Below are 15,812 nucleotides of genomic sequence, written 5' to 3'. Positions count from 1 at the left end.
GGGAGCTGTGGTCCCGAACTCACTCTGCTGCTCCTCCTGTCTGTTGTCTGCAGAGTCACTGCTGACAGATCAACAACTATATGAAACATCTGGATTTTTCTGGATTTTAAGCCACTGTTTGTTTTTTCTCAACTTTGTTATTCATGTAAAAAGAGCCAGACAGTCCACTGCTGCCTCAGTGTGTAATCAATGATAAAGACACAAACGGTGAGCGGGTGGACAGAGCCACGGACCGAACTGAACGTAGTTTTCTGTGCAGACGATGAGGAAGATGACAGCCACACAGAACCACAGTGTGCCGCTCAGTCTGCTCCACTGGGCTGATCACCACACAACTGCATCCATCGATCTCTCTCTTTATCTACCCTCTCCCTCTCTCTCACCCTTGCCGCCCAACAACCACGTCGACCCACCAGGAATCTCCCCGTGCCTCTTGATTAGCCACTCCGTGCCCAGGATTCTCCACTGTTAATTTGCTTAGTTGAGAGTCAGAACACTAGCTGGTCCTATTAGCTATTAGTTCTACTTAGAGCAAAGCCCATTGATAAGGACACATCTGATTGGATTACAAATGGTTTTCGTGTAGTCATTAATCTACATCTTTTATTCTTCATTCAGGTTGAAGAGCTGCAGGTTGTGAGATATCAGCTGTTCTTCTCTGGCCTCAGCTCTGAAGTCCAACCCCTCCCATCTGAGAGAACTGGACCTGAGTCACAACAACCTGCAGGATTCAGGAGTGAAGGCTCTGTGTGGTTTTCTGCAGAGTCCAGACTGTAGACTGGAGACTCTGAGGTCAGACTCCATGTTTTATTTCTGTGCTGAGATGAATATGATGTTAAAGTGGTGGTGCCTCTAACCTGCAGACATCAGGCTGATATTATACTGATCCACACTGAGGATCTTCATGGTAAAGTCTGTTTTCTTCTTCTCTGGTTTTAGTCCAGTGACTGTTTCACCTGTTTTTAATGAAATAACAACAAAAACACATTTAACCTGTCAGACAATAACTTATCTATAATCAATCGTTCATGGCTCTTCATACACCTTTCTAAGGCTCTGTAATGTTTGTACTGAAATATTCAAACCCAACATGTCATGATAACAGGTTCTGCATCTGTTGGTTTCAACACTTTGAATAAGTTTCACCAAGTTAAATACTTTAACTCAGTGCACCAGGTTTTTGTGGCTCTGACATTTCATACACTAGTTAATTTATTTAATTTTATATTATCTAAATAACATATTTAGATGAACTCTCCTGAGTTGAGTCTGACATGTTCTTTAGTAGAATCTCTAATAAACATGAGTTTGTATAGATGGAGCCACAGGTGGAGCTGGTGGAGTTGAAGAGGTGGAGTCACTACGTCTTTATTGAAGCAGCAGCATGTTGTCATTAATATTAATGAGAGCTGTTTGTCACTGTTTGTATTTGACTGTTTTTAACCTGCTTCCTGTTGGTTCAGGTGTTTGAGTTTCATTTTCTAAACTTCTACTTTCGAAACCTTCTTCAGCTCTGAGCAGATGATGAAACACTCAACGCTTTCAAGCAGCAACTTTATCTCCTAAACTCACATCTTTGATTCTTTATTCAGGTTGAAGAGCTGCAGGTTGTCAGAGATCAGCTGTTCTTCTCTGGCCTCAGCTCTGAAGTCCAACCCCTCCCATCTGAGAGAACTGGACCTGAGTGGAAACCGGAACCTGCAGGATTCAGGAGTGAAGGATCTGTGTGGTTTTCTGCAGAGTCCAGACTGTAGACTGGAGACTCTGAGGTCAGACTCCATGTTTTATTTCTGTGCTGAGATGAACATGATGTTAAAGTGGTGGTGACTCTAACCTGCAGACATCAGGCTGATATTATACTGATCCACGCTGAGGATCTTCATAGTAAAGTCTGTTTTCTTCTTCTCTGGTTTAGTCCAGTGACTGTTTCACCTTAAAATTCACCCAGTTTTTAATGAAATAACAACAAAAACACATTTAACCTGTCAGACAATAACATATCTATAATCAATCGTTCATGGCTCTTCATGCACCTTTCTAAGGCTCTGTAATGTTTGTACTGAAATATTCAAACCCAACATGTCATGATAACAGGTTCTGCATCTGTTGGTTTCAACACTTTGAATAAGTTTCACCAAGTTAAATATTTTAACTCAGTGCAGCAGGTTTTTGTGGCTCTGACGTTTCATACACTAGTTAATTTATTTAATTTTATATTATCTAAATAACATATTTAGACGAACTCTCCTGAGTTGAGTCTGACATGTTCTTTAGTAGAATCTCTAATAAACATGAGTTTGTACAGATGGAGCCACAGGTGGAGCTGGTGGAGTTGAAGAGGTGGAGTCACTACATCTTTATTGAAGCAGCAGCATGTTGTCATTAATATTAATGAGAGCTGTTTGTCACTGTTTGTATTTGACTGTTTTTAACCTGCTTCCTGTTGGTTCAGGTGTTTGAGTTGCATTTTCTAAACTTCTACTTTCTAAACCTTCTTCAGCTCTGAGCAGATGATGAAACACTGAACGCTTTCAAGCAGCAACTTTGTCTCCTAAACTCACATCTTTTATTCTTTATTCAGGTTGAAGAGCTGCAGGTTGTCAGAGATCAGCTGTTCTTCTCTGGCCTCAGCTCTGAAGTCCAACCCCTCCCATCTGAGAGAACTGGACCTGAGTGGAAACCGGAACCTGCGGGATTCAGGAGTGAAGGCTCTGTGTGGTTTTCTGCAGAGTCCAGACTGTAGACTGGAGACTCTGAGGTCAGATTCCATGTTTTATTTCTGTGCTGAGATGAATATGATGTTAAAGTTGTGGTGACTCCAACCTGCAGACATCAGGCTGATATTATACTGATCCACACTGAGGATCTTCATGGTGAAGTCTGTTTTCTTCTTCTCTGGTTTAGTCCAGTGACTGTTTCACCTTAAATTTCACCCAGTTTTTAATGAAATAACAACAAAAACACATTTAACCTGTCAGACAATAACTTATCTATAATCAATCGTTCATGGCTCTTCATACACCTTTCTAAGGCTCTGTAATGTTTGTACTGAAATATTCAAACCCAACATGTCATGATAACAGGTTCTGCATCTGTTGGTTTCAACACTTTGAATAAGTTTCACCAAGTTAAATATTTTAACTCAGTGCACCAGGTTTTTGTGGCTCTGACATTTCATACACTAGTTAATTTATTTAATCATATATTATCTAAATAAAATATTTAGATGAACTCTCCTGAGTTCAGTCTGACATGTTCTTTAGTAGAATCTCTAATAAACATGAGTTTGTATAGATGGAGCCACAGGTGGAGCTGGTGGAGTTGAAGAGGTGGAGTCACTACATCTTTATTGAAGCAGCAGCATGTTGTCATTAATATTAATGAGAGCTGTTTGTCACTGTTTGTATTTGACTGTTTTTAACCTGCTTCCTGTTGGTTCAGGTGTTTGAGTTTCATTTTCTAAACTTCTACTTTCTAAACCTTCTTCAGCTCTGAGCAGATGATGAAACACTGAACGCTTTCAAGCAGCAACTTTGTCTCCTAAACTCACATCTTTGATTCTTTATTCAGGTTGAAGAGCTGCAGGTTGTCAGAGATCAGCTGTTCTTCTCTGGCCTCAGCTCTGAAGTCCAACCCCTCCCATCTGAGAGAACTGGACCTGAGTCACAACCAGAACCTGCAGGATCTAATAGTGAAGGATCTGTGTGGTTTTCTGAAGAGTCCAGACTGTAGACTGGAGACTCTGAGGTCAGTTCACTGTCTGTTCCTGACGTACATCTTATATCTTTAATCCACAACTGAAGCTAATTTATCTTCACATAGAACTTGAATTCAGTCACTTTGAATTAACAACATGTTAAATAGTTGTTGTGTCATGTTTCCAGTTGTTCTTCTGTCAGACTGAGAATGATTCTTCAAAGTCCAGGGACCTGATGGTCTGTTCACTTCAATGAAACCTTCAGAAGTGATTTCTCTCAGTCAGAGAACTCATGTTTTATAAATGAACTGTGTTGGTTGTCAAAGTCAGTTTTCATTACAACAACATACAGAAGATCAACAGAACTAATATTAGTTATAATACACTGAAACACACCAACACACCTGATGAAGAGAAACTGATTCCTTTATTTTTAGTTCATGTCAGCTCACTAACTGTGTGTGTGTGTTTTGATCTTTAACACAAGTGTGAAAATTGTTGTTTTTTTCACAGAGTTGAATTTAATTGTTAAATGTGTTGATGAGGAAAAGACTCAAAGGACCAAACCATTAGTTTGACATATTTCACCATTATTATTATTATTATTATTATTATTATTATTGAATCGTGTAATTTGGGATGAAAACTGTTTTTGTTCAGTTGAATTCATGTTTAGTTTTGGTTTCTTGAGCTGATCTGCAGGACAGAGACCAGGACCAAGTGAGACCTTTGTGCTGGATCAGGACTGGATGTTTAAGGTTTGATCCAGTTCAGACTGAACTGAGGTCAGCAGCAGGTGATCAACCTGTGTTGACATCAACAGGTGTATGAATGTTGTGCTGATGTTTGGATGATGTGTGTAGAAGGCTGACATGATGATGATCCACAATAACAGAAGGACAAAGTCACTCTGCTCATTCTAGGGAAAAGATTATTGATCAGGACAAATCTGATTGATTATCAATATTTTTATCTACATCTTTTATTCTTTATTCAGGTTGAACAACTGCTTGTTGTCAGAGATCAGCTGTTCTTCTCTGGTCTCAGCTCTGAAGTCCAACCCCTCCCATCTGAGAGAACTGGACCTGAGCTGGAACCAGGACCTGCAGGATTCAGGAGTGAAGGCTCTGTGTGGTTTTCTGCAGAGTCCAGACTGTAGACTGGAGACTCTGAGGTCAGACTCCATGTTTTATTTCAGTGCTGAGATGAACATGATGTTAAAGTTGTGGTGACTCTAACCTGCAGACATCAGGCTGATATTATACTGATCCACACTGAGGATCTTCATGGTAAAGTCTGTTTTCTTCTTCTCTGGTTTAGTCCAGTATCTGTGGCTGAGAAATGTTGAGCTACAGATTTAAAACTTTAATATAACAAGAAAAATCCTTTGTTATTTAAATCACATGAATCGTTTTTCCACACTGACATGAACAAATATATATTCAGTGTTTTCTTGTTCCAACACAACTCTAAAGTGATGTGACTAAAGTGAGACTGACTGATGTTCAGACCAAACTCTCCATGTTTGTTAAACGTGGGCACCACTGAATGAAGTGAAAATGTTTTAGATGTTGTGTGAATCATGTGTTGACTTTTCTCCAGAGTTGAGTCTGACATGTTTATTATCTTTGAAAACTTGAGGTTCTTTAGTAGAATCTCTAAAAAACATGAGTTTGTATAGATGGAGCCACAGGTGGAGTTGAAGAGGTGGAGTCACTACTTCTTTATTGAAGCAGCAGCATGTTGTCATGAATATTAATGAGAGCTGTTTGTCACTGTTTGTATTTGACTGTTTTTAACCTGCTTCCAGTTGGTTCAGGTGCTTGAGTTTCATTTTCTAAACTTCTACTTTCTAAACCTTCTTCAGCTCTGAGCAGATGATGAAACACTGAACGCTTTCAAGCAGCAACTTTGTCTCCTAAACTCACATCTTTGATTCTTCATTCAGGTTGAGTTGGCTCAGTTTGTCAGAGATCAGCTGTTCTTCTTTGGCCTCAGCTCTGAATTCCAACCCCTCCCATCTGAGAGAACTGGACCTGAGTGGAAACTGGAACCTGCAGGATTCAGGAGTGAAGGCTCTGTGTCGTTTTCTGAAGAGTCCAGACTGTAGACTGGAGACTCTGAGGTCAGTTCACTGTCTGTTACTGATGTACATCTTATATCTTTAAGAGACCTTTGTGCTGGATCAGGACTGGATGTTTAAAGTTTGATCCAGTTCAGACTGAACTGAGGTCAGCAGCAGGTGATCAACCTGTGTTGACATCAACAGGTGTATGAATGTTGTGCTGATGTTTGGATGATGTGTGTAGAAGGCTGACATGATGATGATCCACAATAACAGAAGGACAAAGTCACTCTGCTCATTCTAGGGAAAGGATTATTGATCAGGACAAATCTGATTGATTATCAATATTTTTAATCTACATCTTTTATTCTTCATTCAGGTTGAGACTCTGCAGTTTGTCAAAGACCAGCTGTTTTTCTTTGGCCTCAGCTCTGAATTCCAACCCCTCCCATCTGAGAGAACTGGACCTGAGTGGAAACCAGAACCTGCAGGATTCAGGAGTGAAGGCTTTGTGTAGTTTTCTGAAGAGTCCAGACTGTAGACTGGAGACTCTGAGGTCAGTTCACTGTCTGTTACTGACGTACATCTTATATCTTTAATCCACAACTGAAGCTAATTTATCTTCACATAGAACTTGAATTCAGTCACTTTGAATTAACAACATGTTAAATAGATGTTGTGTCATGTTTCCAGTTGTTCTTCTGTCAGACTGAGAATGATTCTTCAAAGTCCAGGGACCTGATGGTCTGTTCACTTCAATGAAACCTTCAGAAGTGATTTCTCTCAGTCAGAGAACTCATGTTTTCTAAATGAACTGTAGAACATGTTCAGTGTTGGTTGTCAAAGTTAGTTTTTATCACAACAACATACAGAAGATCAACAGAACTAATATTAGTTATAATAAACTGAAACACACCAACACACCTGATGAAGAGAAACTGATTCCTTTATTTTTAGTTCATGTCAGCTCACTAACTGTGTGTGTGTGTGTTTTGGTCTTTAACACAAGTGTGAAAATTGTTGTTTTTTTCACAGAGTTGAATTTAATTGTTAAATGTGTTGATGAGGAAAAGACTCAAAGGACCAAACCATTAGTTTGACATCCTTCCCTATTATTATTATTATTATTATTATTATTATTATTATTATTATTATTGAATCGTGTAATTTGGGATGAAAACTGTTTTTGTTCAGTTGAATTCATGTTTAGTTTTGGTTCCTTGAGCTGATCTGCAGGACAGAGACCAGGACCAAGTGAGACCTTTGTGCTGGATCAGGACTGGATGTTTAAAGTTTGATCCAGTTCAGACTGAACTGAGGTCAGCAGCAGGTGATCAACCTGTGTTGACATCAACAGGTGTATGAATGTTGTGCTGATGTTTGGATGATGTGTGTAAAAGGCTGACATGATGATGATCCACAATAACAGAAGGACAAAGTCACTCTGCTCATTCTAGGGAAAAGATTATTGATCAGGACAAATCTGATTGATTATCAATATTTTTATCTACATCTTTTATTCTTTATTCAGGTTGAACAACTGCTTGTTGTCAGAGATCAGCTGTTCCTCTCTGGCCTCAGCTCTGAAGTCCAACCCCTCCCATCTGAGAGAACTGGACCTGAGTGACAACGACCTGCAGGATTCAGGAGTGAAGGATCTGTGTGGTTTTCTGCAGAGTCCAGACTGTAGACTGGAGACTCTGAGGTCAGACTCCATGTTTTATTTCTGTGCTGAGATGAATATGATGTTAAAGTGGTGGTGACTCCAACCTGCACACAGGTTTATATTTATGAGCTAAAATCCTCTTCCGGTTTTTAACATTTATCTTTTGGTTGAAAGTAACTTTTAAAAGCTGACTTTTAATCATTTGAAAATTTCATTTGAATTTCACACTTAAAGTTTACATTTTACAGTTTACATGTTCACAGTTTGAGTTTGTTCAGAGAATCCTCATATATCCTCATATTTCTTCAGATACAAACAAAATGTTCCTCACTGAGCCAGTCAGAAATATTGATCCAGTATTTGTTTTCTGATCTGTGACATTTGTACTGACTGAAGTTAATGAGAGCTGTTAGTCACTGTTTGTATTTGACTGTTTATAACCTGCTTCCTGTTGGTTCAGGTGTTTGAGTTTCATTTTCTAAACTTCTACTTTCTAAACCTTCTTCAGCTCTGAGCAGATGATGAAACACTGAACGCTTTCAAGCAGCAACCTTGACTCCTAAACTCACATCTTTGATTCTTTATTCAGGTTGAACAACTGCTTGTTGACAGAGATCAGCTGTTCTTCTCTGGTCTCAGCTCTGAAGTCCAACCCCTCCCATCTGAGGAACCTGAACCTGAGTCTCAACAACCTGCAGGATCCAGACCTGAAGGCTCTGTCTGATCTTGTGCAGAGTCCAGACTGTAGACTGGAGACTCTGAGGTCAGTAGAGGGATGGAGTCACTCCATGCTGCTTTCATCAGTATTTTACTAAACACAGTAACAGAGCAAAGATCCAGTGTTTCCTGTTGACCTCCAGCCTCCTCATTGAAGCTGTGAGAGAACAGTGACAGGCTTCAGGATTGGACAGGAAGACAGAGAGAGGGAACAGTCAACCAATCAGCTGTCAGTAATCAGGGATATATCAGGAATACCAACAGCTTGTCTCATGAAGCCAGATGAATGTCACTCAGCTTTGTTTGGTTTTAACTTCGGCTTTTCAGACAGACTCTTGCTTACTTTGTGACTTTGCGGCGTAGATCACCATGGTAACAGGGGTCGATTGACAGGCTAACCTGCTCTGAAGCAGGATCAATTCAAAGCATCAGACTTTATAAACAGCCAATCGTCTCTCTGGAAAAACACCATCACCATTCAGACAGGATCCCAAAGTGGACAAAATACTGCATTTACCTTAAAGTCAAAATGAAGAGAAAATGTGAAGGTGGTGTTTTTACAGCACTGAACTTGATCAGGTAAAGTAAATACCATTTCAGTACGTTTTGACTGCCCCTCCCAAAACTAAAGTTCACTGATTAACCCACTAATTAGCCATATTGATACATGATCAGTCAATGTTCAGTGGGGTGAGAATGATCTGGGATCATCACTGTTGGGTTTAATAAAACTAACTCAAACAAAACCTGTTATTTTCCACTCCCTCTGCTACTGTTTTGTTTGTGTCCCTACAGGTTCAACAACAGAGTGATTAAAGCTTCCACAGCTAAAACCAGTGAGTACTGAAACACTGCCTCCTATTCATCAATCTGACTGTAAAATGAGCCTGGGCTCATTTCATCACCAAAATATTTATAAATTACATTTTGGAAATTTTGACATTTTGGTTCATTTCTTAAAGAACTATAGACTGTGTTTACTTCCAGGGAATCTAGATCTTCAAAGTCTGAACAGGTCCTGGATTTGAAGGTCAGAGTTTATGTTTATTAATGTTCAGGTGACAGCAGTATGTACCACAAGGTTACCTGAAATTGGAGGAAGATTGACAGACTGTTTGCCAGCAGAGTTATATGAACAGAATAATTTGATGTACGCAGGGGCGATCTTACTTCAACATAGGATCTTCTTTTCAGATGAATCCTACAGATCGCGTCATTAAAAGTTTCTATATTCACATATTTAATATTAGAGTTTAGTCTCTGCTAACCAGACCATGTTAACTGTGAAACGGTTAGCAGCTGATTGCAGCTGGAGACAGCAGTCATGGTTCTGCTGTACAGCCTTGGTGAGTTTGTACCAGTTCTCCACCTGAGCAGAACAAGAACCACTGGCACCAGCTGTAGTCCACAACGATTTCTGCAGGACCAGACCCAGAAACAGGAAGCTGGATGAGCTTGGGCAGAGACTGAACTTTCAAATTAAGACACTTACATATACTACCTCATAAATAAATAACAGTACTGTCCAAACAAATACTTCATATGAACTAAGAAAAAAGTGAGATTGGTTGGGACACGGTAGAACTAAAGACAACATTGTGGGTGAAGAATTGCAGCAAGATCAGAATTGAGTGCACATTAGGTTAATTGGTGATTCTAAATTGCCTGTAGATATGAGTGTGAGCATGAATGGTTGTTTGTGACCTGGTTTGGATAAGCAGTATGGAAAATAGATGGATGGATGGATTTTCATGCATTGTAAATATCCTCAGTGAGCTGCTGAAGAAGATTTGTGCGTGCTCAGAGGATCATCATTGTTAAATAAAGGTTAAAAAAAACTGTTGACAGATCATTTTGATCAAGAAGAAGATTGAGCTTTTTCAGTGACCTGTGCATGAGAAGGGATGTCTGGCTTAAAGTCTGTTTTTCTCTGAAAACAGTACAAAGGTCTGTGATCTACAAACATTAACTAAGTCTGACTGCATTTTTGTGTCAATGCAACTGACTGAGAACAAGACACTAACACCTGGAGGAATAATAATCATCCTCCAGATTTGACTTTCTACATTGCAGCTGCTGTTTAAAATGGTAACTGGAGCTTCACAACCACTCAAAGCACTTTACACTGTGAGTCACACTCACCCATCCCAGCCATAGCTGGAGGTATCTGTGCGACAAAAAGGCTGCAGCTGGTGAATTTCACTGAATGAAGGCAGCTGCCAACATCTGGCATATCCATGTAATAGACTGAATTTACTTATAAAATATCAGATATTTGGACACGTCCGCTCAGGTTTTGAGCTGCTGGTGTTTGACTCTGTTCACATTTTCTGACGTCACCTCTGACTCAGTAAACACTGATTTCTGATGTGTGTGTTCTCCTCCCATCAGGTGATGCTGATGTCAAACTGGAGCCAAAAACAGAAGAGACACAGATGGATGTGTCTGAGGATAAAAAAAAACTAAAGAAGGTGAGAGAACAACCATCAGACAGATTTCAGGTCTCAGCACACAGCAGGCAATGGAAAACAAATATTCAAAGAATTATCTTCTGTAGCTGGAACTTCTCCATCAGTTTGTGCAGGTGGAGAAATGGATAAAAACTAAAACATCTATTGTGTAGATTTTTGCATCGATTTCAGATGAACGTTGGATTTCTGTCTGCAGTTTGACCAGTTACAATCTGATTTCCAACATGGCTGCTCTCAGAAATCGGTTATAAATCGCAGTAAGATTATTTTAATATTACTGCAGTAGTATTTTATGTTGTGTTGTGAGTAAGACAGTGGTCTTAAAACGTGTAATGTGAGTTTACAGAATGCACAAGATTATTTAAAATGCAGTGTCAGCCCAGCTTTACAGACCAAACCCTTCTGTCTGACCTGTACACTGTGCTTCAGTTCAGTGTGACCTGTGTGAGAATATTTATCGATGAACACAAGCTGGTTTTTTCTAATAAAACAGCTGATGTTTCTTTCTGAATCACAGCCTCCATCAAGTTTCACACCTGAACTGCAAACTGAATCTGCAAAAGTCTCATACAGGTAATGACATAATAAAATCGCTGATTAGGGGCAAAGCACCTCCTCCTCCACAGCAGATGTGATCTCTGCAGTGGTGGTGGTCTTATGGCAGGTATGGATGGTGTATTATGTGCTGTTAAGTTTCCCTCACCTGTGTGTTTTCCTTGCATTTCCTTACATTTCTCATCTTAGAGAAATGAGTCGTCTTTTCCTCTGAACCTCAATGTCAGTTGTTTCTGATGATGACAACACAGCATGATGAGCTGTCAGTCTGTTGTGTCTTGTGATGGATGTTTTATTTGTGTCTCTGGCTGTTTGTCTTTGAGGTAGTTAAGAAGCTTCTCGGCCGCAAGGCGTGAGGTGTGGATGAGATGGGCCCTGAGATGCTGAAAGCTCTGGACATTGTTGGTCTGCCTTGGCTGGTGCACAGCTTTAATGTCACGTGGAGGTCGGGGACAGTGCTTGTGGACTGGCAGACCAGAGTGGTGGTTCCTATATTTAAAAGAAAGAAAATCACTGCTCTTCATCAGCATCGCAATTTATTTGTCGTTTCAGTCTCTCTAGACCTTCATCAGAAGTAATTTAAACAGTTCTTCTAAGCGTGATCTTAAATAGATGATGCTCCACCCCTCTTCTGTGTGACAATCCCCTGTGGGCGTTTCTTTCAGTGATTTCCGTACACTGTGTCATGTTATATTATATTCCACATTATACATATGCATCTAAATATACCAAAAACAAGTGAGACATCCCATTATATAATATTTACAAGATTATTTACAAAAATTACAATCTATAATGCAAACATCAGTTTGCAGCTTTGCAGCTGTGTGGTGTGCTTTGGTATGTGTGCTACAGTTTTGACTCAGACTTGATTTCCTACAGTTTCCTTTTCCCTCTGGTCTCTCGGGGCTCGTTAAGTAGAGTCTGATTTGGGATGAGAACAGTTTTTTAGGCAAAGTTAAAAATTTTTTCACCTCGTGAACAGGTTCCTTGTGGTCATTCAGTCGTCTGTGTCCTGCAGGTTCAGGTGTCCTGGTCCAGGTTGGTTCCAGTGTACTTTAACTGGACTGGTGTTTTTTATGGCTCAGGAGGCGGAGCTGCTCTATAGGACCGTCCAATGGGATGAGAGCCTCATCCAATCAGCCGGCAAGACGCCAGCAGGGCCACTGTTCGATATCCAGTGTCCTGAGGATGCTGTGTGTGAGCTCCACCTCCCACACTGTGAAACAAAGGACGGTAAAGACTTTTCTGTTTTGAATGTTAAAAAAATCTAAGCAGAAACTCACATATGTGATATGTCCAGCTTTGACACTAAATGTGTACAGCCAGACAGAAAATTACAATAAATAAAAAATAACAGGTAAAGGATGGAGGCAAAGTTGCACATCATTGGGGTGATTTAGAGTTCATGTCAATCGATTCATTTGATCTATCTGAACTCAACTTGTAAGAAAGGAATGAGGTTGAGATTCACCTGTTAGGAGTAAATCAAAGATTAACAACGCTGTGTTTTCACAGCGTTGCATTTTGAAGGCCTGCTGTCTGCGGTCCACATCAGTGAGGATGGAATGAGCATCTTGGAGCCGCTGGAGATCACAGACACTCATGTGGTGGTGAAGGTCCCTCACCTCTCTGCATTCGGCCTGGTCTGGGATAAAGTTAAACGGTTTCTGAACATCAAGCTGCCAATAAACGGACAAGTTCTGCTGTTTCTCCGACCTCCAGATCGAGGGCCTCGAGTACTCGATGTGTTTCTGCTGCAGGAAAACATCCCTCAGACAGAGGTAAAGAGATGCACCATATGTGCTTACCATAAACCTAAACTTTTATCAAACCAGCTGAGAATCACACGAACATCTAAATTGTAAACCCTCAGATTGCTCTTTGGGTTTTAGGTTTTGTTCTTGCTTCCCTATCGGATGCATTTCTGTCTACCAGTGTCATCTGTGAGACTTTGACCAGGTGCCGCAAACAGTCCAAAATGAAAAATATAGATGTGGTCATCTCCCCAAACTGGCCTCTCTCACCGGTTGCCATTTATATACAGTAGATCTCAACATTTTATCTCTATAGCTTTTAAACTCTGGTCAACATTTATTGATTTTAAAAGAGCTTAATAAATAAAAATTGATTTGATTCTTTAAGCATTAAAACTGTAATAAAAATTTCCTGGTGCTGAAGGTGGCTGCCCAACAAGGAAATGCTGAAAACATCAAGATCTCTTCTGACTGTAGACTGAGCACTGGTAAAAATTACAGTGTCCACTGTGAACCTGGGGACTTAGAAATACAGCCTGAGGTGAGTCAAGTCTCACACACTTCTTATGGTTATTAACAAAATGGTCATGAATACAGTTTAGGCTGAAAGACGGAAATTGATTTTATTTATTTAACAACAGGTTTAAAAATAACACATTTCCCCTGGATTTCAGCTTGCACAATTTCACCTAAAGAATGGACCAAATTTCCATCCAACATTTGAGGTTTTCCTGACTTCGAACCCAGAGAAAGTGATTTTGATGGTCCAGGACGAAGAGAGGACAGAAGTGTGGAGACGTGGTTTTTATCTGCCAGGTAAAGGCTTCACCCTCCTGCAGCAGCATCCGCCTGATGTCAGAGTTTAGAATAGAATGGAATAGAATACGCACACGTAAAGCTTTGGCTATTCAGGGACCTTAACATTGGTTTCATCTCTTATTATTATTCATTGGGCTTCATGTAATGCAGCTATGTTTTGACCACGTTATTGAGCAAAAACCTCTACTGGGACCATATTACAGAAATTTCCTATCTTCTGTCTTAAGATAGGAGTATAGACAGGATTTTATGTCATCCTATCACATCTCAGTTGATGAAATCCTAAATACTTTTCTCATCTCATCTTACTTAGGTATTTTGTAACCTCTTCGATTTCTCATTTAAACATACAAAAACGGCCTTTTCACTCTGAAAATCCCTTGTAGGAAAAAGCATTTGTCAGTTGAACCACAGCCAGGAGAGCTTGTATCTACTAAAGAGCATTATGTCATCAAACCATAACACATTGTTCAGGTTTGTTATAAGCCTTTCAAATCATAGGTTCTGCCTGTTGACATTTTGTTGGTTGTGTAAGCTATAAAAGAGCAGCCATATGGATTAAACAATTAAGCTAAGTGGTGGAAAAGTGAAAGTTAGGGCAGCTTAACTATTGTCCTAATGTAAGGAGAGTTTATTTAGAAACGGGGTAAATTCTGTTCCCCATCAGAATGGGGGAGAAAGGTGATTGAAGTGACTTTGAATGTGGGATGGTTGTTGGTTTCAGAAACTGCTGATCTACTGGGATTTCCCCACACAACCACCTTTAGGGTTTGCAGAGAATGGTCTGAAAAAGAGAAAATATCCAGGAAGCAGCAGTTCTCTGGGTGAAAATGCCTTGTTGATGCAAGAGGTCAGAGGAGAATGGCCAGACTGCTTTGAGCTGATAGGAAGGCAGCAGTAACTCAAATCACCACTTGGTACAACGAAGGTTTGCAGAAGAGCATCTCTGAACGCATAACATGTCAAACCTTGAGGCAGATGGGCAACAGCAGCAGAAGACCACACTCCTGTCAGCTAAGAAGAACAATAGAAGACTGGAAAAACGTTGCCTGATCTGATGAATCTCGATTTCCGCTGCAACATTCACATGGTAGGGTCAGAATTTGGCGTCAACAACATGAACGTGACATGCATTGAAGATTCCCAAGAGCACAATGGCCTCCATCATTCTTAAACATAAGAAGTTTGGAAGAACCAGGACTCTTCCTAGAGCTGGCTGCCCGGCCAAACTGAGCAATCAGGGGAGAAGGGCCTTGATAAGAAAGGTGACCAAGAACCTGATGGTCACTTTGGCTGAACTCCAGAGATCCTGTGTGGAGATGGAGAAACTTCCAGAAGAACAACCATCACTGCAGCTCTCCACTCTGTGCTTTATAGCAGAGTGGCCAGAGGAAGCCTCTCCTCAGTGAAAGTTTGCAATAAAGCACCTAGAGGACTCTCAAGAGTGTGAGAAACAAGTTTCTCGTGGCCTTATGAAGCCAAGATTGAACAGTTTGGCATCAATTCTGGTGGGTTCAAGTGTCAACTCAAGTGTCATGTTTGGTTTCCTCCAGACATTTGGTTGGCCTTGTGAAAAAAGTTAAGGAGTCTGAGTTGAATTCAACTTTCCAAATGTACTGTTTATATATATGATGTTATACAATGTTATATTATATGTCTTGTTCATCTTCCAGGTCCTAGTTCAGCGGGGACTCCAAATACCCAGGTAGGGAATCTGAGTGCTGCAGCTTTATTTGCAGGTCCTCCTTTCCAGTCACTTAATAATCAGGATCAACATCAACAATAAATCAGTACTACTGTTTATAAACATAGCAGGGGTGTAGTTTACGGGGGGACATGAGGGACATGCCCCCTGCACTTATCCAGAAGGAAGTACGGGACCCCCACTTTACAGTCCAGAAACTAACATTGTGTAAACAAGACTCCGCCAAAACCAAGTATATGGCTGGACTGCGTACGGTCAATGTACAAAATTGAGGATAGTTGAATGAAACTACTGTAAAAATGATGCAATCATGTCATTAGCATTCAGTCTAGTATCAGCTGGTTTCAGTCTAGTGTCAGC

General features: G+C 40.3%; 1 protein-coding gene across 11 annotated transcripts in view; it reads left to right on the top strand.

Annotated features, from left to right (window-relative positions):
• Positions 1-15,812, top strand: part of LOC139636912 (uncharacterized) — a 123,538-nt gene that overhangs the window by 37,687 nt on the left and 70,039 nt on the right. For 9 of the 11 annotated variants that reach the window (XM_071505332.1, XM_071505331.1, XM_071505340.1 and 6 more), the window contains 7 exons: positions 1,593-1,769; positions 2,582-2,758; positions 3,571-3,747; positions 4,695-4,871; positions 5,646-5,822; positions 6,142-6,318; positions 7,294-7,467. In XM_071505332.1, the coding sequence (XP_071361433.1) occupies positions 1,593-1,769; positions 2,582-2,758; positions 3,571-3,747; positions 4,695-4,871; positions 5,646-5,822; positions 6,142-6,318; positions 7,294-7,467 (1,236 nt within the window). The remainder of the gene's footprint in view (positions 1-1,592; positions 1,770-2,581; positions 2,759-3,570; positions 3,748-4,694; positions 4,872-5,645; positions 5,823-6,141; positions 6,319-7,293; positions 7,468-15,812) is intronic. The other 2 variants (XM_071505335.1, XM_071505336.1) reach the window with 2 other exon arrangements.

Source organism: Trachinotus anak, unplaced genomic scaffold, assembly GCF_046630095.1.
Source record: "Trachinotus anak isolate AG129_WGS33_773 ecotype Australia unplaced genomic scaffold, CSIRO_AGI_Tana_v1 ptg000019l, whole genome shotgun sequence".
Taxonomy (NCBI): Eukaryota; Metazoa; Chordata; class Actinopteri; order Carangiformes; family Carangidae; genus Trachinotus; species Trachinotus anak.
Note: the sequence above shows the minus strand (reverse complement) of the source record. Positions and strands in the feature narration are given on the sequence as shown.